The sequence below is a fragment of the Lepisma saccharinum genome, chromosome 4 (assembly GCF_977018435.1).
Source record: "Lepisma saccharinum chromosome 4, izLepSacc3.1, whole genome shotgun sequence".
Classification (NCBI taxonomy): domain Eukaryota; kingdom Metazoa; phylum Arthropoda; class Insecta; order Zygentoma; family Lepismatidae; genus Lepisma; species Lepisma saccharinum.
In genome coordinates, this window is record NC_139232.1 from 73,160,707 (window position 1) to 73,184,295 (window position 23,589).

The following is a 23,589-nucleotide window of genomic DNA, read 5'->3' on the forward strand; positions in this document are numbered from 1 at the left end:
AATAACTCAGTCACCAGTCCGCATTCCCGCGGCACGTTTGAATTTCTGAATTCAAACGACAATAAAGCTTAACTATTGTAAAATGTTTTGTTGGTAACAACAGTGATACAATCCAGACGTGAATTATCGGGGATATTTATGTGGCGACAAAGCCGGAAAAATTCCAACCAATTTCGGGAATCGAATCCGGATCTCCCGCATGGCTGTCAGATGCTCTATGAGTTCCGTACTTTGATTATTTCAATTTATTTTAATATATTTTCTTGTTTTTATGGATTTTCTTCACACTTAAAATGTCTCATCTTTGTTGAGTAGACGATTATCTCGTAAGAAAGAAAAAAATGCTCTAGAATTTGTTAAAAATCGAATTACTAGAAATTAATTTTGTTTTATTGCTTTCATAAGTACTATATTTATGTAGATCTCTACTACTTAATAGTAGTAGTGGTATTAGTAGTATTATTAGTAGTAATTCAACTAATTAATTAATTATAAGTATTATTAATTAATTATGAGAATTATTATTGAATTAAAGTATAATGAAACAATGGTAATGTGAATTTGGAGAAAGTTTTAGATATAACCCCCCCCCCCCCCTGGATGAAATCCTTCGTACGCGACTGTATATACAGGGTGCTCGGAAATTCCCCTTACAAACTTCTAGGGCTAGTAGAGAGGATTGAGTAGACAATATTTGGAATAGGAACCCATGGCCGGAAAAGTACCATTTCCATGCTACAACCATGACAATATGTCGGATGTGCCTGTGCTGGTATGCAACCAGGTAGGTAGACAGAGGACGAACTGCTGGGACGAGTTATGGTCGCTGCACAAGAGATTGACGGGACACCAGGTCTGATGGAGCGAATGTACCGGAACATGATTTGTCGGTCCAATGTGTGCAACGACGTTGGTGGTTGTCACATCGAGCCACTGTTGTAGTGCCGTATGCGACACATCCAGTGCAGAAGACAGAAACAAATTGCTACGTTCCACTGTCGACACAGGTGTTGATCAATGAATATTATGTTTCTTTTTTGTTCGCTTGGCATTGTTACCAAATAAATTGATTTGTGTTATGGAATGACACACACGTCATTCACTTCTGTACGTTACGTAACACCTAAATTGACATGGTTGTAATAAATAATTACACTTTAGGTCAACAGGTTATCTTCTGACGTCATGTACTGCCTACCTGGTTGCATACCAACAGGCACATCCGACACATTCTCATGGTTGTAGCATGGATACGGTATGTTTCCGGACACGGGTTCCTATTCCAAATATTGTCTACTCAGTCCCCTCTACTAGCCCTAGGAGTTTGTAAGGGGAATTTCCGAGCACCCTGTATATATATAATGGATAAAAGCAAGGAGGGCCAAAAGGGCTAAGTAAAAATCAATATATATATATAAACACAGGAATAGGATCAGGATAGGTGCCAGAAGGGTGCATAAATACAAATAATGAAGGAGACAGTAAACACTTACCACACGAAGAGAAATTATTCTATATTTCGCGATCTGAGTCGCATTTTCAAGTTAGGAGGAAAAAGATTGGCGTTACTTGGAGAAGAGGCACAGAATACTGACCGTAGCGTCTCTACGATCAGTGTTGCCAGAAACAGTTGATAGATGAGGAAGAGTACTTTAACCAGTGTTTATTACTGTAAGATGGGTGGGTAGTTTCGGGGAGGAGAGGAAAGGGTTACTGGTTGGCTAGGTTGAGTCGGGGGGGGGGGTATAGTGGCGTGCATGCCTGCTATATAGACCCTTTCCCATCGCCTGCGGAAAGATGTGTCAGAGCGGAAAGGGGGGGGGGGGGTAAAAGATGGATGATGGCAACATGGAAGCAGTTATTGAAGGTGGTGTTATGGCTGTTGGTGTGTTTGGCAACTGTGAAATCTGAGTTTTGGGTGGAGGAACGGTGATTATTGATCCTTAGATTCAAGGGGGTGGAGGTTTCGCCTATGTAGAAGTTGCCGCAGATTTGGCAGATGAGAGTGTAAATTAGGTTGGATGAGTGGCAGGTGCCCTTAGGGTGAACTCACCTGCCGCTGTGGGGATCTGGAGGGTGGGGGAGGTGATGAGTATGGGGCAGGTCTTGCATCTGGATTTGTTGCACCTGTGAGCTGGGGGGGAGTGGTGTGGAAGGGGTGAGAGTGTTTCGGACCAAGATGTTTTGGAGGTTGGGGGGGGGGGCGACGGAAGACTACCCTAGGTTTATCCCGAAAGATGTCCCTGGTATCCGGATCGCTGTGCAGGATGGGGAGGAGGGAGTGGAGGGTATGTCTGATTTTCGTAATGTTGGGGTGGTATTGGGTGATCAGAGTTGGAGGGTTGGTTTTGGGTTGTTTGGTGCGGTTGTGGGAGTTGGCTCTAGTGATTTGCTTGTTGATGAAGGTGGAGGGGTAGCCACGGTTGGTTAGGGCTTGTTGCAGGCGTAGGTTGTAGTTTTGGCGGGATGAGGGGGATGAGTTGAGGCGCTGGCCTCTGAGGGCAAGGGAGAATGGGATGGCTTTTTTGGTGTGGTAGGGGTGTGAGCTGGAGTAGTGGAGATAGTGGAGGTGGTTGGTCGGTTTGATGTGTATGGAAGTTTGCAAGTGGTCTCCCGCAATGTGGATGTCCACATCTAGGAAGGTCACTTGGTCTTTGTAGTGGGACCAGGTGGATTTGAGGGTGGTGAAGTCGTTCAGTTGGTTTAGGAATGTAGTGAGGGAGGGTTCGCCGTATGTACCGCCCCGCTCTGACACATCTTTCCGCAGGCGATGGGAAAGGGCCTATATAGCAGGCATGCACGCCACTATACCCCCCCCCCCCCGACTCAACCTAGCCAACCAGTAACCCTTTCCTCTCCTCCCCGAAACTACCCACCCACCTTACAGTAAACACTGGTTAAAGTACTCTTCCTCATCTATCAACTGTTTCTGGCAACACTGATCGTAGAGACGCTACGGTCAGTATTCTGTGCCTCTTCTCCAAGTAACGCCAATCTTTTTCCTCCTAACTTGAAAATGCGACTCAGATCGCGAAATATAGAATCATTTCTCTTCGTGTGGTGAGTGTTTACTGTCTCCTTCATTATTTGAATATATATATATATATATATATTAAATAATTATATATATTATTAAATAATTATTAACCTGGTGGATCTGCTGAAGTAATATGCCTTGCACTCTCTCTGCAGCATATTCACTTTGGGAAGGGGATCACTTGTATTGCAGATTTTTTTTTGGCTATTTTGTCAGTTGGTTTGTGAGCAACGTTGGATGTGGTACTTTGGTTAGGTGGTTGGATGGGAGAAAGCAAAAACCATTTTTCGTGGTGTTTGTTGTGCCTACTAAGTGTGTCTTGAAGCATTTAGATCGACATTAACTTCTGAAAGCTCAGAAGATGAGAGTAATGTTAACTCTCAAAAGCTTGGAAGTATACCAGGAACTGAGTATCCAAAGAGTATATTTGATTAACAAGATTGCTTAGTATAAATTATATGCAATTCCAGTATTTAATAAACGGGGGAAAAAAATCTTTCTTACCCAAGACCAGAGATAATATTGTTAGGTCTTTGATTTATTTACATATTTGCAAGTTTTGTTTTAATTTTATAAATAGAGACATATGTAATAGGTGCTAATTATCTGCTAATTAAATGTTCTTGATTTTTTCAGGCGTCCAATTAGAAATAGCAAGAGAAAAGCTATGGACCAGGTGAAAGTGTGGTGCAATATAACTAAGAGAAGTGAAGATGCATCAGGTATGTTTGCACTAGTAATAGACAAATACGTATGAAGATATAGTAGGAAATAGGAAACCTTATTAGACACTGGAAATGTTTGTACAGTACGACACCAAAATATACATTACTGAAATGAAAAGATGAACAAAAGTACATCTCAAAGCTGCTTATTATGAATTATACGTTACTGAGGATAACATTAGCATGTTTTTTTTACCACGGTATGCATAATGTAAGTGTTCCAAGTGTGCACCGCCTCGCTGTAGACAGTGTTCATATCATTCACGCAGATTCTCAAACATATCCTGAAACAAAGGTTGCTGCAGACTCCTGCAAAACGAGATGATTTGATCACGTAATGCAGGCACAGTTTTTGGTGGATCTTCACAGTTGAACACTCTCTCCTTTAACGTTCCCCACAGTGTGGGGTGCCGTCTTATTTAACTCCTCTCAGAATTGTTCTGCCACCTTTTTCAAACTTGGTCCACCTTCACGACCGCTTCCGTATGAGTGGAAATAATGCTCAACAATGAATACTTTTTCCTCCGGCGAGAGACCCATTTCCAACAACAACTGCACAACACAACTTCCTTTTCACGTGCAGCTGGAGCTATGCCCCGTCGACAAATGCAACCACGTGTTCGAGATGCGTGAGTTTCAGTACTGTATATTTTGGCGCATACCGTATATCTGACATCCCCAACTGTAACCAAAAGAAGGTGTACATAGGCAGTGTGGACAAAGGTTTTGGTTCTTCCTACTCTAACTACGATTAAGCTAGCGAAAATTTGAATTATTTTCCACTGTCTGGTGAGTGTTTCCTTTCTCCTTCTTTGATTTTTATTTAGCCTTTTTGGCCCTCCTTGCTTTTATCCATTATATATATATATATATGTGTGTGTGTGTGTCAATATTATCAATGCATTATCAATATAAATTGGGTTGTAAGTAGAACAGATTATTTTGATGATCTTCTCTTTTGTAACTAACAAGAATCTTTGTTGAAGTTCCAACCATTTATAAGTTCATTAATTTGGTAATTTTTTCATTGGAAGTTTGTTGGTAAACATTTCATATTTGTACAGCATATATACTAATATGAAAATTTTACCATTACCAGCCAAAAGAACTGTCATAGCATTTACTGATGTGCATAACTGATAATGCCCCAGTCTAATATAAAATACAAGACCTTTAACTTTCAGCAGATGTGTGATGCTACTGCATATTTAGTAATGTATTTAAAAACAGCACATACATGAGTTTTGCATTTTTAAGAAAATGTCTTAATATTTTTATGGTATTTTAAAATTTCTGGTTTGGCACTAAATAATACAGTGGAACCTCTATTTTACATTCTTCAGGGGACCAAGCTGAAAAAACTTAAAATGCAGGAAAATATAAAATAGAGGAAAATGTTATAACATTTTTCTATGTTAGGACTAGAATGACTGCAGCGAGGGTTTTTGCCCAAGCATCTTAACAGTTTGCACAGACGATGCTAGATAGCATTTGGAATTGACAGCTTCTTCACTGAAGTGAATAAGGCTCGTACACTCGAAACAATTGGTATATGCTAAGCCCAGTAGTTCACGTATAACGTAATTTGTCTGTTGTAGTGGGCCCTCAAATGTGGATCATGAACTGAAAGACGTAGTGAAATAGAAACTTCAGTGAACATAGTCATCATCTTCATGTTAAAATGTACTTTAGTCTATCTTACCAATGCCTAACGATACATGAACTTAATAGATTATGGGCTGAAACTACCAGGGCATGCTGCTGATCACATCACCCCAAAAATTGCTGATTTTACCCCCCACATTCCCTAAAGGTGCCTTCATGGCATGGTGCTATATGCACAGGGAACTTTACCTTAATTACCAGGGCAGATTTTTACACATATTTATATGATTATTGTCATATTGAAATTATATTTCATTCTATACATTTGAGCGTAGCATGCTCGAAGGAAGGAGACCCAAAAGAGTATGAACGATCAAAAGTGGTCCTATGCAGTACTCTAGTTGGGACTATCAAGATTGAATGTATAATGGGGTAAAATGTAAAATTGGTGTTGCACTATATTTGCTTTGATGTGATTTACTCAGGGTGACTACTCACCGGGAATTCTGTGTGAATTATTGGCTCTGGGAATTTTCTCTCTAGACGTGAAAGATTTTAACTTTTATTAATCCAAATCCCATTGAATTATACATATTGATATATGCCCCGAAGCAAGTGTTCACAGTTTAGCTTTCATTTTTATCAAGGAATGAAAAGAAAGCTGTGTGGAAAATAAAACAACTCTCTCAATCCATGTGCTTTGTTAGTGTACTTTGCAGAACAATCTATCTGACAGACAGAATAATATTGCAAGATATCTTGAAGTTCATTAGTTAAATTTGAGTTCGAAATTCTTATACAATTGAATAAAAAAAAATTCGTAGATTATTATATATCGCAAGATTTGTGACTTATGTTTTTAGATGTATTTCGAGTCTGAGTATGCAAAATAACAAATCTAAACTCTGCACCTTAAATATTTTAAATATGTACACCATTAAATTTAATTTAATTAGAATTTTTTAATATTTGTGTGTGTGGGCAGGGAAGGGTGAGAGGCAGTAATACTTAAGATTGAAATAGAGAAAACATCTGCTTGTACTCTTGATTTTATGGAAATTTGCCTTGAAAACCAGGAATTATACTTGAATTTTATCATGGTCCTAGAGTGGCCACCCTGTTACTATTAAAAATGCATTCTTCATATCACACCACAGTGCAAGGTGTCAGTGTCAAAAACTAAGTTCTTCAAATCAATATTTTGAAACTTTTTGTACAAAACTGGTGTGAAAAAGATGGAAAAATCTGTTGCACTTGCAATCAATATTGTAAATCCTACTTCAATACAACAAACATTCACAAGTAAAAAAACACTTTAAAGTATGGTGCTTTAAACAATACAGAAAGAAGTGAAAAATAAGGATTTTTTAAAATCAAAATTAGTGCAAGCCTGTGTCATTTGATACAAGAGTTTTACTTAGGGTGCCGCTTTGCCTCAGAAAGTTTATCGTGGTATCACTCTGTGGTTTGCTGTCTGCTGGAAGACCTTGCTAGTCAACACCGGAGCCATACTTCCAGCCATTAAGAGGAGGAATGGAGACAGCATGTGCTTTGTTCTTGGTCAGCCAGATCTTACCGTTCACTTGATTGCCACATTTACAGCAAAGGGGAGGGGAAGGCAATGTACACTCAGGTAGCAGATGATGGTTAGAAAAGAATGTCCTTTCTAAGGGCTTGAAGAGCTCATTGATATTATTGGCTTGCCTTTCTGAATGACTCCTGCAACAACACAGTCGGTCACAGTGTTTACATGAAACACACATTTGGCAACAACAACCTTCACATGACAGATCATTTCTTGGCAGGAACTGTACCAGGATAAACCTTCTCGCCTGTAGCCGACATCCTTGGCAAAGTGGTTTGCACAGCATACTTTGATGCCAGGGATTCTGGGTTCGAACCCCTGGATGGGTATGGGTGCTCTCTGTGAGTGTCCCTTCATCAATTTCATCATATCATTGACTCATCCTCATCTTTGCAATTAGCCAAAAGTGGCAGAAAATCAAAGTAAAATAAACCAAATCAAATTCTGGCCTGTAGTGAAATAATTGTGTGTGTCCCTGACGCAATGCTTCCTTATCATTATAAATGACAGTAATAGAACTTTTTTTTTCTATTTCTACTAGGGGGAAAGGAAACTAATACAGTGCAAGAGTAAACACCTTAAAAGTCATCACATTTCAGCAATTTTCCATCTGCATCATCAGGATAAGAGAACAGAGACACATTGGAACCCAGATTTTTACTTTCCTGGATTTTACATTTTCCCACAAAATACATTTAATCGTCATGATTCCATTAAAGCAATATATTGTATATTTATATTGTAAATTTTTAATGCAAATTAAGTTTTCCTTCATTTTAAGTTGCTTCATCTTGATTCCCTAAAAATGTAAAATCAAGGTTCCACTATAGATTGAAAGACGCATTGATAACCTAATATCCAATGAAACCTTGCTGGCTTGGTGGTAAAGCATGTTAAATGGCTGATTTTGCTCGTGTGATCTAACTTACTGGGTTTGAGTCCTGGCATGGGTGTTCTTTATCATCACTTACTCCGATCATTGCAATTAGCCAAAAGTGGCAGACGTGGGACGTAAAATATAAATACAAATACAGAAAATGTGCAAACAAGAAACTTGTTTCAAGAATGTTGGGGAAGGGGCTAGGATCTTAGATGCATTAGGTAGAAAATGTAAAATCAGAAATTGTGAAGTCAAGGTGCCCTTTCGTGTAGGAAGTGGATAAATTTCTCAAAACCGACTGGTGACACATGTATTGTTACTAAATAAGCATGAAATAAATCTCCACATTAATTTTGATATCAGTTTTTTTTATCAACCTGCTTACTACCTTTTTTTTTTAAAAAAAAAAAAAAAAAGAATCGTCCCGTGTGGTCTAAAGTGCAAGCTTTGGGCTCTGGCTATGGGACATGAACAGCTTCAAGTCTCCTGGGGGAAGCATAACAACTTTTCTCTTGAGATTTCGACCTCTGAATGGGACCAGTGGCCACCCACCATGGTGAGGATAATGGGGAACTACAAATGAGTTGCGTAACCTGGTCATAGAAAACCTACAAGCCAGCCCCGTGGCAGAGTGGTTAGCACATCGTGCTACGATGCTAGTGATCCCGGGTTCGAATTCTGGCCAGCTTATGGATGTTTGTGAGTGTCCATTCATTAATTTCATCATATCATCACTCATCCCCATCTTTGCAAATTAGCCAAAAAGTGGCACAAAGAACAAAATAAAATAAAGCAAATCAATCAATCAATCAATCAAAAACCTACAATAACGACTGGGGGTTTGTTGTGCTGACCACATGTCACCCCGTAACTGGTTGTATGATCTCCCACCAGAGGATGCAAGATAGGCACTGGCCCTCACGTTCTGTTATGCGAAGGGTTATTATATTATATGAAAGAAAATCTTTTTCTTGTGTATCATAACCAGTTTCAAATACAGGAAACACTGAATGTTATATCCTTTTGTGGTGTCTCCAGAATGGTCCTTAGATAGTTTTTGCATTATCCTTTTTTGTTTATAAACTGAAGGTCACAGATTGAGGATAGTGATTCCTCCAGTATTATTTGCAACACCATTAACCTTTAGATGCTCGTATGTAACCCTCGGGTGCCCGATAGTCTCAATCGGGATGCTTTGTTAAGGTCATAGTTTTTACATTACAACTTCGCTATTTTTGGGCTAGAATTCAGATTTTCTTTTTTCATATTGTTGTTAACACGTGTATTTAACAGAAATGATTGTTGCTAGTTTTTTTTCATGAAAATAGCAGGGAAAAAGGCGATTTCTTTTTTCCATCTTTTTTCAAGGGAAAAAAAATTGCTGACAAAGGAAGGCTGGCTTTTGTTGTTCTAAGGCAATGCGTTTCCCGCATCCCTGGTAACTACATTCGAAGGAAGTTTGTTTATCGGTACCCGAGGTCAAAAGGAATGTTTTCCGTCTGGGTGCAAGCAAGGGGGTGGGGGTTGGGGGAGGGGGAATAGGGGTTGTTGGCTGTGTCGTAAGAATGGAAGTTTGAGGCATGCTGAAGAAAAGCCTTTGTTCTTGAGCACAAGTGTTTCACAAGTGGCTACAAAGGTTACCCTGCATTGTCTAAAAATAGAATTTGGAAGTAGCTGCAAGAATTGGCGGTCTTTTTTCACTCCGTTCTAGGTTTTCCTCCTGGAAGGTTGTGCGAGACCTTGAACCAAACAAAGCTTGAGACAGTGCCATGCAGGCCTTTCGAGACAGTGGCATGCAGGCCTTTCGTTTTGGGGGTACAACTCACGTTACATTGGTCATATGATAATAATGCAAATATTTTTGTGTTCCTTACATGCCAGTGATAATTTCTATGTGCATGTTGACCTTTTCATGTCCTTTTTTTCTGGGGGACAGGGGGGAAACCAATTTTTTTTGGGGATCCCCCCCTCCACATATACGCCGAATGTTCATAAATTTTATATCATCTGAATCTGTGATTCATTCCGCGTACAATGGTATATCAGTGGCCGCGGTGGCTCAGTCGGTAATGCGTCTGACTCCCATGCTCAAGGTCCCAGGTTCGATCCCTGGCTGGTTCAAATCTGGGAACTTTTCTAACGGAAGCGGCCCCGGTGCCCACCCAGCGTCGAATGACATGGGTACCTGGGGGAAACCCCGGGTGGTAAAGGTGGTCAGGGACATGATGCTGATCACATCACCCCCACTCATGACCGGATCAAGAAAGTGTGGGGCGTTACCCCCACACCCCCTATATGCCTCCATGGCATGGTGCTAAGCACAGGGGAGCACTTTACTTTTACTTTACTTACAATGGTATATCATTCATCTCTCTAGGGCAATTAGCCTCTGAGCTACAGTCATTTCAAAGTAACGCTGCATTTTGAATCTTGAATCAGTGGCATGCTGACCATTCCTTTTGGGGCTACAACTCACGTTACATTGGTCATACGATAATAATGCAAATATTTTTGTATTCCTTACATGCCAGCTATAATATCCATGTGCATGTCGACACTGTCATGTACTTTTTTCTTGGGGGAATTTTCCGAAATTTTTGGAATCTCTGGAGTTCTCCCCTCCCCCCCTGCCACATGTATGCCGAATTTACATAAATTTTATATAGTCTGAATCTCTGGTTCATTCTGCGTACAACGGTATATCACTCATCTCTCTAGGGCAATTAGCCTCCGATCTACACTCATTTAATTGAAACTCTGCATTTTGCTCAAAATCTGCTCTGGTACCAAGGGGATTGATTACCTATGAAAATGGCCTTGGGCTCCAAAAGGTTAATAATCTTGGTACCATACTTCTTCCTGTTTGTATATATGTGAAACATTCATATAATTACTGTTTATAGGAATTCCACCCTGTTAAGTAATACAAAGATCATGACAATATTCTCAATTTTGCCAAGTGGTATACAAGATGATAACATAAGTAGGTTAACATGGAAAGAAGAAAGAAAGAAAAAAAGTATTTTGCCTGGCAACCTTGTACGTGGAAAAGTTTTGAATTCAGTTTTGAAAAATGAGTCAGATCCTGCAAGAGCTAGAAGTTGCTAATTCTTAAAGGGAATACAGTTGTCATTTCAAAAGAAAGAAATAGTAGCTTTGGCTTATTCACTAAAAATTCACAGTTAACATAAGGTAGTCTACACATACAGTTAAAATAATAGAGTGAAAAATATATTCAAGTCGGGACTAATTTGGTAGAATTTTTAGGTCTTAGGTTGAAATTTTTGACATTTTTGATATGCATTTCCATATTTCTACAATTGAAAAGCCTCAGCAGAGTTCCCATTGATTTGAAAACTGAGAAAGTATGGGAAATCAGCATATTAGTGAAAATCTTATGGAATATGTTGGTGAATTCTGAAAATATAACAAATACGGTACGTGCCAAAATATACAGTACTGAAACTCGCATATCACGAATGCAATACAGTACTGTATATTTTGGTGCATACTGTACCTGAAAAATAAAGGAAAATCGAGTGGGCTTTTTTTTTCTTCTCTCAATTAAAATGAAAATAAGTTGTACCTTTTTCTTGAACCATCTTCTTAGTGGGAATATATTCTATGTAAAAATGCCTTTTCACATTTTCACATTTGTTCATTTGTTGTGAACAATATTGAATAAACTTTTTTCTCTTGAATAGCAAGTGCAGTTTAACACTTAATACTTTATTAAAACACCACAGAATGACATGGAAATTTATTTTAAAGTTGTATGGAAAAACTGGAAAGAGTCGGGGAATTCATTTCTGCCTTGTGTGTGTGTGGCGAATGTTTACAGAATCAGTGAGACATTTCCTGTTCCATTGAGTACATTTTTCAGGTCTTGTCGCATTATTATATGATTAACTTTCATGTTATTTCGCTGGACCAAGTGGTGGAATGTTGTTTCCCTTTGAAACGCAACAACCTAGTGCACATAGCTGCGATGTTAGTACTGTACCATTTTTTTAAATTCTGTTTCTGCAGGGTTTTGATTTATTGATTTGCTTTATTTTACTTCGCTTTTTGTGCCACTTTTGGCTAATTTGCAAAGATGGGGATGAGTGATGACATGATGAAATTGATGAATGGACACTCACAAACATCCATGCCTGGGCCGGGATTCGAACCCAAGACCCTGGGTGTCGTATCGCAATGTTTTAGAAAATACAGTGCCACCTCGATTTTATATTTTTCCACTATTCAGTTTTACTGGGTTTTACATATTCCCATATTTATTTATTTTTCACCTTGGACCCCTGAAAAATGTAAATCCAAGGTTCCACTATGAAATAAGAAAAGGTACTTACAAATGGTTTCTCTTCTGATATTTCTTTACATGTGTGTCCCATTTCCAGGATATTCATAGGAGTTTGAAAGGCATAAAGTATGTCGAAACAAGAAGGAAAGAAAAAGTTCAAAAGATTAAAATAAGAAGGTTGGGATTGCAGCACACAGAAACGTTGAAAAAAATTTTTAAAATCTAAGTACTTTTTAAAATTTTATTTCCTTATTTGGTAATGGTGGTTATACGAACATTCAAGAATGTTTTCAGCCATGTATGATTGTAGCTACGTAACAGTACTATATCTTAGAAATTCTTTATTTAATTTTGTTCATCGTGGTGATTATTGTGACTTGCTGAAAGAGAAGTTTTATAAAAAGTTACCTTTTTTCCCCTCACTTTCAAACTTTGCTTGCTAGGGAGGGCCAGAGTTATCAAGTACATGCATGTGTAATGTGTTACCAATTAATTGGTATGATACTTCGTTACTTTGCAATACCTTGTTAAATTCAGAGCCAGAGGATTTACTTGGAGAATGATGTTGTTTTGAACTTGTATATGTAAAGTTACACTGGGAAAACATCCACTGTAGAGTATGGATGTGATATTTGTGTGAACAGTTTGATATCCTTATTTTTATGATGAAATAATGGTTCTACTTTTTTTGACTAACTTACGCAATTCTAGAGGTGGTTAACCTCAGCTCTATGATACTTTTGTCCATATCTGCAAGTTTGACGGTATGCACTAGAAAACCTCCTACCATGATTTTTTGTAAATGAAAAGGGTCTCCTCTACTACAGGTTGATTGAAATGTATATTGCGTAATATCACCAGTTCTTAATCTTTGATCCATGCACCCTCGGGGTTGTCCTACCCTCCCAATAAGCCCAAAGAGGCTGGAAGAATGTTACGAGCTTTTATACATCCTGTGAAGGTCCAAGGAAAACAGACTGTCAATTGTTATATAAACCTACTTGTAACTAAATGTACTCCACAGCTTGCTCAGTAAAATGTGACAGTACGTTTAGGGCTTTTAATAATATTAGAAAGTGTTTATAACAAAATTGATATTTCAGATCATCAGTGAACAAAGACAGTTTATTTCTGTCTATTGGAACTTTTGATACAAACACACAATTGTGAGAAATAATAAACAGTCTCACTGCATGTAACAAGAGCACAAGACATGCAGCACTAACATGACATATTGCAATAACTTGTATAATTGTAACAAAGAACAATTGATGAGCAACTTCAAATGGCCATTTTGATGCACTTTAGATGGCCCTCGTGGCAGAGTAGTTAGCACATCACGCTACAACGCCAGGGGTCCTGAGTTCGAATCCTGGCCTGAGCATGGAGGTTTTCATCAATTTTTCATCATATCATCACTCATACCCATCTTCGCAACATAAAATAAAGCAAATCAATCTGATGCACTTCAGGACTTCAAATATTGAGTTAAGTCATTGGGAGGGGGTTTGGTTTCAATAACAAGAATAAGTTAAATGAAAGTTGAAGAACTGCTGTTGTATATTACAAATTTAAAGTTCTCCCTGTTATAGCTATGCTCTTACACAAATATTCTATTTTCAGACAAGAGGCGTCATTCATCATCAGAAGAAGAAAGCAATGAATCGGAACCTGTAAAGAAAAAGAAATTAAAATTTGATTTTGATGATGATCTGGAAGGTGAGATGAGTGATGATTATGTTCCCTCACTTGGCAGTGACAGCGAGACAGAGAGACTGTCCAAGAAAGGGAATAAAAAGCTTCTGGTAGGTTCCGGCATCACAGGTGGCATTTCAGAAAGGTCTCCACTTAAAGGAAGTGCAAAGAAAACTGCCTCTTATCAAGGGAAAAGTGCAGTACATAAAGCTGGATTCCTTTCAAAGGCAAAAACTGTGAGCCAGCACAAGAAGACACTCAAGCCAAGCCACCCTGTTCTTGTAGCCAATGCTAAAGGTGTTTTGAAAGTTAACCCAAATTCTCTTCCAAAATTGTCTTCAGGTGTTTATGTGGTGGCTAGCAAACATGGCAATGCAGACTCCACCCCAGGACGAGAACCCTTTGAGGACTTAACTAATCAGAAAAGTGGGATTGTTATCATCACTGATTCCAGCAAGGGAAATGCACCTCGCAGTGGAGTTATGAAGAAACCAGCTTCATCCACAGTAATACCTGACGAAAGTACAAATTATCTTCAATCACCAAACAAAAGTAAGTTACCTGCTGGTGGTATTACGAAGAAAACTGCATCAACAACACTCAAGAGCACCGATCAGGTTGTGGTAGTCAGCAATGAATCTGGCACTGTGAAAAGTGGAATCGTGAGAAGGCCAGCCGGAGATAGCCAGGGCAAAGTTCCAATTGTCAAAAAATGTGTGTTAAATCCAAACGTAATGGGCTCTGATCAAGTAATCATTACAAGTTCGGATGGGCCATATCAGAGTGGAGTTATAAAGAAGTCTGCTGTGGGCGAAGTAAGGAAATCTCTTGAGAATAAAGATTCATCTAATATAAAGATAGTTAGTGTTCATTCAATGAATGAATCAGAAGATGTAGTGAAGATGCCATTCAAAGAGAAGTCCCCAATTGCAAAAGAATCTCCTCTGAGGCCAGTCAAACCAAAACCACCTGTAATAATGTCTGTGCCACCAATATCTCAAACCAAATCGCCAACTGTATTGAATATGACACCATCGGTTAGATTAACGGGGCAAACTACCATAGGGAGTAAGCCTCCTCAACCAAATTTCATCATAAGGGCTGGTGGGAAGCCAAAAACCGGTATGAAACCCAAGCAGCAACAGCGAGCATTAGAAAAGCTTCTGAAACCTGTTCTAAGCCAATTGCAGCCCTCGTTGCTGAACGGCAAGTCTAAGCAAGCAAATTCCTCAATCATCAAATTATCTGACACGTCAGACTTGTCAGATGTTTTGGCTGCAGCCATTAACGAGGATGCAGAGGAAATGGAACCTCCAAAGAAGCATAAGTCCAATAGGAAACCCATATTTTCCGATGCAAGTAGCATTGATTCTGAAGGTGAATTTGATGATTTTGATTTCCAACCAGTAGATCCTGACAAGCCTCCAAGCCCTCCACCACCATTCACACTTTGCCCTCTGAGCGGGGATGTATTGAGTGAAGGAGAAGAACCAAAGGATCCAGGTGATCTTGACAGTCTCCTGGCAGTGTTGCAAGCTAAGGAGGAGGAGCGAATGAAGATTGAAGCAGACTTGGAGACAAAGATTGAACTAAAAGACGAGAGTACAGGCATTATTCATCAGACGGAAGAAGGTTCAACAGTAATAGTTACCTGTGCTGGTGCTACCAACCAACAAAGTGACTCATTAACAGTGTTAGGTTCGAGTAGTAGTCCATTACCTGTAGGTGGGACAGTAGCAGTGTTGCAAACGGTTGGAACAAATGAGGCAGGGGAGTCTGTAGTGTTACCAAAATCAAGCATCACAAGGCTCTTAGGCCATACTGTTATGGGTGTCCAGGGACAGCCTGGCGAAACTTTCGTGAAAACCAGTGGTACGAAAGCTGGCGGGAAACTCTCGGTTTCCCAGGAACATGAGCCAGTTATGACTCTGGAAGTGTCCGAGAACTATGTTGGAGGTAAAACAGTGTCCGTTACAGAAAATGCCCTTTCAAAATCGCACTTAAGAGAGGGTATTGCGTTGCCAGTGTCGCAGACAACATACACCACCAAAGATGGTGTTACAATGACTGTGTCCCAAACTTCCAATCCATCAAATGAAAGGGAAATTGTTGCCGTGTGTGGCGGGAGTGACTCAGTGTTGATAGCGGAACAGCAAGATGTCGAAGGGGGAAATGCTGCTTTATTGACTTTAGACACTGCGATAGCCGAGGCTGTAGCACACCTTCTTCCTCCAGAAGAAGTGCAAAGAGATGTTGGGTGTTCCCAATTCTATGTGAAAGAGGATGAGACATTGATGATGACATCAGTAGTGCAAATGCCCAATGAAGAACAGCAAGCTCAAGTGGTGGCATCTGTTGAGCAGGATGCTGAAGTAGAAGCTGCATCAGCTGACAAAGGTAAGTGCGATAACATCAACATTAAATTATCTTGTTTACAATTTATAATTAGGGTTCGGAAGTTCATGACCTAAAAAATCTTTAAAAAAAATAATGACCCATAGAATGACCTTAATATTATTAAAAAAATGACCCAAAAGTAATTTTTGCTGTTAAACGGAAAGCTTGATATTTTTCATAAATTAAAAATAACAGTTCAAAATAATTTCATAATTATGTAAGTTTATTAAACTATTGATAATACTTAGACAATAGTGAAAGCAAACCACACAAAGATTCGCATGAATGCTCTAGAAGGAATGGAATATCATGATGGTTTTTGGAAAATAGAGGAAAATTTAAAAAAAAAAAAAAAAAAACTGCCCTCACATCGGCCAAAGGTCTAGCACAGCTTTAATTTAGGTTACATTGAGTTACTATTAAGTCCAAAATTTATCTGTAGTTCTGATACAGGGTGTCTACCAAGAAAAAGTAAAGAAGTCAATAAAAGGTAAAGAAATTATACTTGTGGTCAAGAATTTTTGCTATCAGAATGACTGAATGATGATTTTGCTAATTTTACTTCACTTTTCTACCCCTTTTGGCTAATCGCAAAGATGAGGATGAATGGTGGTAAGATAAGATGAATGAATGGACAATCGCAAATATACAGGGACAACAACATGAGCCACACGTAAGATTATACTGGCTGTGAGTCAAGACGCCAGTGTCTCTCTAGTCTGCCAAATGCAGTAATAGATAAAGCAAGTCATTCTCTTGTTAAATACAGCTTCAGTTTTCATCTTAACTGGACTTTGGTAGGGTTTTTTCCTTAAATAAATATTTGTTTTCATAATTGCTAATTTCCAACTTTACTTAAGTAGGGGTCAAATAAATAAAAGTTAAGAAAAACTAAAAAAGTGTCATGAAATAGTCTAGAATTTTGGATTTATTATTTTGGTAGACACCCTGTAATAGTTATCGAGATAGCAATAGTTGACTCTGACCGATGTATAAAGATATATTTTTTTTACATACATTTGCTGATTAATATACCAAAGCTTGTTATTTTTTATTATATAATGATTCTAATATATTAGAGTTGCTAATTATCGCTACACTAAATACAGATCTGGATGCAGAACCTGCAGGCAAAGTGTAATTTAGCCATCCATTCACAAACTTCTGATACTATCCATATGAGCTATGTGTAGCTTGTCATTGACAACCTCTATAGTATACTACAGGAGTGTTGTGTTCATATTTCATATAACAAATCACAGATCATAAAAATTAATAAGTTATTTTTATAAACCTAAAGCTATCGCATGTGCATTGCACCATGCCATGAAGACATACGGGGGTGTAGAGGCAGGGTTCAACACATTCTTGATCTTGGTCATAGTCAACGTGATGTGATCAGCACCATGCTCTTACTGCCTTGCCAGGCATCCATTGATTTGAGAGGTTGAGTGTGACTCAGAGCTACAAAATGCTATGTAAAGTAAAACAAATGCATAATATTCTTCAATTACAAGATGGTGTTGACTTTCGAATGCAATGTAAACAATTGCATAGCTAATTCCCCATCACTCCTTAGCTACATTTATTCGTAACTCCTACTTCTGAAAAAAATTCGACATGTTTCTTCTTCAGGAGCCAAAAATTTAAAAATGCACAGAAACATACTAGTGTTAATTGAATTCATTAAAGCATAGCTTATGCCTTGTGCCAACATGATTTGTACTTATCTAAACATCTTACACTTCATTTTATGGGTATATTTTGGCAGATATTTGTTTTATATATATCCTGTTACCTTGAGAAAAAAAAATCACCAGAGAGAAATTTAGCACTTCAATACTTGAAACTGGGCAATTCCTATAACCCAGGGACTTGAAAAAATGTATTCCATTTCAGTGCTCATTTTTTAAATGTGGTGTAAGAAAATAAAAGAATACAGGGATAAAAGTTTAGTATTTATTTTAGTGTTCTTTACTTAAAAATAATTGACCCACAGTGAAGTAAAATTCCCTCTCTGGACTGTTCTCCACCAAATATATCAGAAAGCATATTGCCAGAAACCATGCATATATAATAATGTAAACAAACTTATGCTTACTTCTCTTTTTCTGTGTTAGGTGAAACCAGGAGAATTGTCCTTTTGTTACCTGATGGACAGATGGTCATTACGGAAGTTGATGAGCAACAATATGCAGCTCTGGAACTGGACAAATAAAATGCCACAGGTAATTACTACTTTCAACTCTGAAATGTTTTTCTTTTCTTTATGGTATTTTCCATTTTTCATTATTAATCATAATAGCTATGGTGAAGGAGAAATCCAACCTTATTGAAGTAACACCCACTATTATCTTCGTCTTTTGGTTGGTTCTGAGCACCAAGAGAGGATGTTCGTAAAGTGGCGATGTTTCCAGCTGGAAACTTTCCCAGGATGGAAAATTTTGGAGCCAATAAGTACACGATAGGGAAAAGGTTATACGCCCTTCTAGTGGCGTATAACCTCCTGAAATATCTTCTTTCTTTTCAATTCAAATTCAGCTGATCGGAATTGAGTTAAAAACTGTAACAAACATTAATTGACAATAAAGACTGGAATAGAGCATATTTTGTAAATATAATGTCCAATGTGAAGGAAATAAATTAACCATATATTCAGTAATTTATCCACTTTTTAATAGCATAGGCATAATTTCCTTTCTTCCCCTCCTCCAACAGATCCCTTTAAATTTATTCGCAAATGCCTAAGTTGGTGCTAAATTTGCCTTTACATCATTCTAAAATTGTTCCTTACCATTACCATTACAATCCTGATGCAAGAATCCGTAAAAACAGTCTAAAACAAATTTTCTAAAACATGTTAAAAACACAGATTCTTGCATCAGGATTCTAACGTAATGGTAGGAATAAGGCACCTACACATGTTCAGCTGCCTTATATCACATTTTAACCTTTTATCCATTTTTACCATCCCGGGTTCGATCCCCAGCCGGTTCAAATCCGGGAACTTTTCTAACGATGGAAGCGGCCCCGGCACCCACCCAGCGTCGAATAACATGGGTACCTGGGGGAAACCCTGGGGGGTAAAGGTGGTCAGGGGCATGATGCTGATCACATCACCCCCATTCACGACCGGATCAAGAAAGTGTGGGGCGTTACCCCCACACCCCCTATACGCCTTCATGGCGTGGTGCTAAGCACAGGGGAACACTTTACCTTCTTTTTACCTTCACCTCTTGATCCATGTCTTGTTGGAAGCAGCCAATGGTATAATTAAATTGGCATAGCTCATCTACCTGATGAAGGGAGTAGTTACACCCCGAAACGTAGTTTCACGGAAATCATATACTCACCAACTTAAGTACTTTTAAGTATTTTATAAATTATTTTTTATATTGTACTGATAATTTATACTACGTGAGTAAGTCACACCTGCATCAATATGAATGAATAAATAGCGATAAGGCAACCATGCCTAAGGTCCAAACCTGGTACCTCTGGTTTTGTACCGCATTGTGTGCTCATTTGATGGGAGACAGAAACATTTCGAGGACTTAACTGAATGTGAACAGAGGTTTGTAGTAAGACATTTGGAAGTTTTCAGAAAACTATAAAAGTGGTCTGAAAGGAACCAACATCGAATAAAAATTTATGTAAGTCCTCTAAAAAACTAAAATTAGTAAATGAAATTGAATTCCATGATGCAACAACCCATTGAGGTGGTTTTCCATTGGCTTAAGCATGTACAGCACGTTGAGTCCTTTCTGGTTTCAAAGTACAAAAATCACTCTATGAGGATATGTAATGCTCGGGCTGCAACTTTTAAAAAATAGAAAGTTACACCCCCCCCCCCCCCCCGACCCTTAAATTCTACAAGCAAGAGCGAGTAAAAAGCAACATCAGGGTGGCCACTCGAGGACTATGAAAAAATTCAAGCCACTCTAGGACCAGGAAAAAATTCAAGTATAATTCCTGGTTTTCAAGGTGAACTTTCCAAAATATATGAAATGTGCAACGTTCCTCCTGTGCGCTATACACTACACCAAGGAGCGTAGCAATTATTCTTATTCTTTTGTTCATAGCCCTTTAAAACTATTGGAAAAAGTTTCATTTATTTACAGTTATTACCATAGGCATAGACTATAGAGGGCAAAGCACTTTCTGCTCTTCAAATTCCTCAAGAAGTAGGCTATTTTACATTTAAAAAAAATATTATTGTTAATATTGCTCCATCCTCCACATGTTTGTATGAAGTTGCCACCCTCTGATTATTATCATACTATCAAAATAAAACATCCATTACCCAAAACACTAGGATTAGGAAGCCTGGAAGTTCTTTTTCATTCCAGGGGCAAACATTCCATATGGAAGTAACATGTTTTTTATTTACGTGTTTGGTTGTTTTAATATATTTGTTTCATTCTGTATGATTTTGTACTCTCCACCTCGGAAAACGTGCACTTTTCCTATAGCCAGATATTGCACTACTTCTAACCACAGAAGTATTGACTAGATCATGTTTCAAGTTTTAAATAAGAGTTACATTTGACAGGTATTATTCATCAATATAGACATTTTCTAACAATTTTCCTTTTATTACTAGGTAAATTAATATAAATCCATAAACAGTAAATGAGTGAAATTTCTTACATGATAATTTGAGACACTTTCTAGTATGGACAATATTCATAACAAAAAATGTGGACAGAGTCTAGACAAGACAGTACTTTTTCTTATTGAAGCATTCATATTTTCCTAAAAAATGACATCTTGAATTTGTTTGAGTGGACACCTGACCACCCGTCGCGACGTCCCTGAACCAGCTGTAGTCTCAGAGCTTGCGGGGTTTAGTAAGGAAAGGTAGAAAGTCCACCAATAAAAACTGGTCGGGGCAGCATCCAGACTAGAATTGGGAACCAGGTGTTTCGCATGCAACTGAGCTCCAGGCCTCGCTGCACCGTTTATATACTGTTTTGGTGGCAGCACAGAGGCAGGTGGAGAAGATCGGAACTAAGCTGGCTGCAGCGTTTCAAACTCCCTTCAAATTACCCATGCGCCATGAATTATCATGTTTTTACATTGTAAAAATCACTAACATAAAAAGTTACTAAAAGTACGTGTTAATACAATCTTAACCATTGTGTGCTAAACAAATTAACGTTACAGAAACAACTTTAAATCAATGCACAAGACAAAGAAGTACAACAATACAAGTTTCATGTTTAACAACAATGCACCCAAGATTAAATTAAAGATAAACTGAATGTGTAAGCCTCGCAGGGCATTTCACATGCTTTCTTAATCATCTTTAATAAAATAATTTAAAGAATAAGGCAACCACATAGGATCGTTAAATGTGGCAACCACGCAGGGTCATTACAAATGGCATTATGTGGCACTGAAACAAACCTCTATCCAATTGAACAGGAAGGTAAGAATTTGGGTTTGTGGAGAGAGAGAGAGATCAATTTTCTGATGTATATGGATGTATATGTACATAGTCTTCAAAGTTTATAAATACCTCATCGCCAATTGATGAATAGATGGCTACAATACCAGTGTCCAGAACCAAAATGAATTTATAATGCAATAATAATACTTGTCCACATACTTTGAACCTTGGATAGTGGCAGCATTTCATTGCAAAATAAAATGTATCCACATTATAGAGGAAGTTTTTATTTTTCAGATGATACGTCTTTCTGTTGACCTTGAAAAGTAGTGAATTTTGCCATGTTCAGTAAAGATTCCAACTTCATTTTTTTAAATTTATTATTATTATTATTATTATTTTGGTTAAATTTTTGGGAGGACAAAGTTTTGAATTATTATCAACATAACTTTGCATGGTTGTACGACCTTGTTCACATCGTTTTACTGACGGAGCCACAGGGGCTCATCAAAAGGATTTTTTTTAAAATTTACATTTATTTGCTTTCTAATTCTGGTTGGAATGCAATACCATAATTTCTCTTCCAACAAGAGTACAGTACATTGAGAGAGGAAAAAAAAAACACTAAATGTCCACGGAAAATAGTTTTCCTTCTAAGTTTTTTTCCCAGCACTGCACATTTGAAAAGTATGCCCTTGAAACACTGAAAATCGCCCTGCCATTCTTGAATCTGCTACTGGAGTCTAGGGTTCTTTAGTGTATGTAACAACCATATAGGATAAATTTTTGTACTATTATGAATTATCATCATGTTTATTGTAAAGGAAACCCCTGTACATTATAATGGATATTTCTCTTTGCAGGTTGAAATCTAGAAGATATCTCACTGCGGAGCCATAAAAAGGAACACTATGTACCTTAAGATTGTAAAATAATAGAATATAATTTATGTATATTTCTTGTGTGTTAATATAGTAAGCACATAGAAATTGGAGAGAAAAAAAAATGTATTTGGAACATATGGTGTTCAAAATATTTCCATGTGCTTTCAGATGATACCAAGTACAATTGTTTTAGACAAATGTTTTGTTTCATTTGCATCAGATTACTTGCATGTGTTCGCTGTATTACAATGTAAAACACATTTATAAAGATGTTTTATAAAAGTCTGGTATGAACCAGAAATTAAAAGTACGTACTAAGCACAAAGCTATTTATGAAATTATTTGCCCCTCTCTCCCAAAGTTGCTCCATATAATAAGGAATATGTTGGTGATGTAATATATCAACCTTTTCAAAGTTGTTGATGAGATTCTCCAGGGAACTTTGGAAATGTTATAGACGTTTCAAGAGCTAATGTCACTCATTGATTGAATTCCGAAAGATGGGAGTGACATTAGATCTTGAAACCTGAAAGGATCTCTTCACCATCTTACCAGAAAATCTACAAGACATGTATATATTTATATTCATTCCGAATGTAAGAAATGTGCAGAAATTGTCAAAGGCTGTTATTCAACATTAAAACTTGTACCCATTGTTGTCTTGCACAATGATCTGTAGTAATTTACTCTCAAACTTTCATTGATACATTACAAAATCAACTTTGTTTGAAACGGCTACTGTAAATACCTCTTAAGAGCATGGTATGTACAATGCAATTCTTATTTTTGAAAGAAATTTAATAAATACAATGTTTACAATATTGTTTTTGTATATTTGCATGTACCACTACTACTTATAACACTGTTATCCAGACTGTGTTCCAGAGGAAAGGTAAAAAATAATGTTCCCCAAGCTATGAAAGTGCACAGTCGGCCATTAATTATTTTTTTGTATTCTGTAGGTGGTGATCAGCACCACCCTACAGCTGCCTTTACCCCTCTTTCAGGTACTCATTTACTAGAGACTGGTAAACCCTGCTATATGCTTGAACATGCCTAGAATAAATCCAGCTTTAAATCGGTAAA

The 23,589-nt window shown here is 37.9% G+C and overlaps 1 protein-coding gene across 1 annotated transcript in view; it reads left to right on the forward strand.

Annotated features, from left to right (window-relative positions):
• Positions 1 to 22,522, forward strand: part of Chro (chromodomain-containing protein chromator) — an 88,798-nt gene extending 66,276 nt beyond the window's left edge. The window contains exons 9-12 of the mRNA XM_083120741.1: positions 3,674 to 3,759; positions 13,759 to 16,227; positions 18,348 to 18,455; positions 22,483 to 22,522. Of these exons, the coding sequence (XP_082976867.1) occupies positions 3,674 to 3,759; positions 13,759 to 16,227; positions 18,348 to 18,445 (2,653 nt within the window). The 3' untranslated portion in view covers positions 18,446 to 18,455; positions 22,483 to 22,522. The remainder of the gene's footprint in view (positions 1 to 3,673; positions 3,760 to 13,758; positions 16,228 to 18,347; positions 18,456 to 22,482) is intronic.
• The last annotated feature ends 1,067 nt before the right edge of the window (positions 22,523 to 23,589 follow it).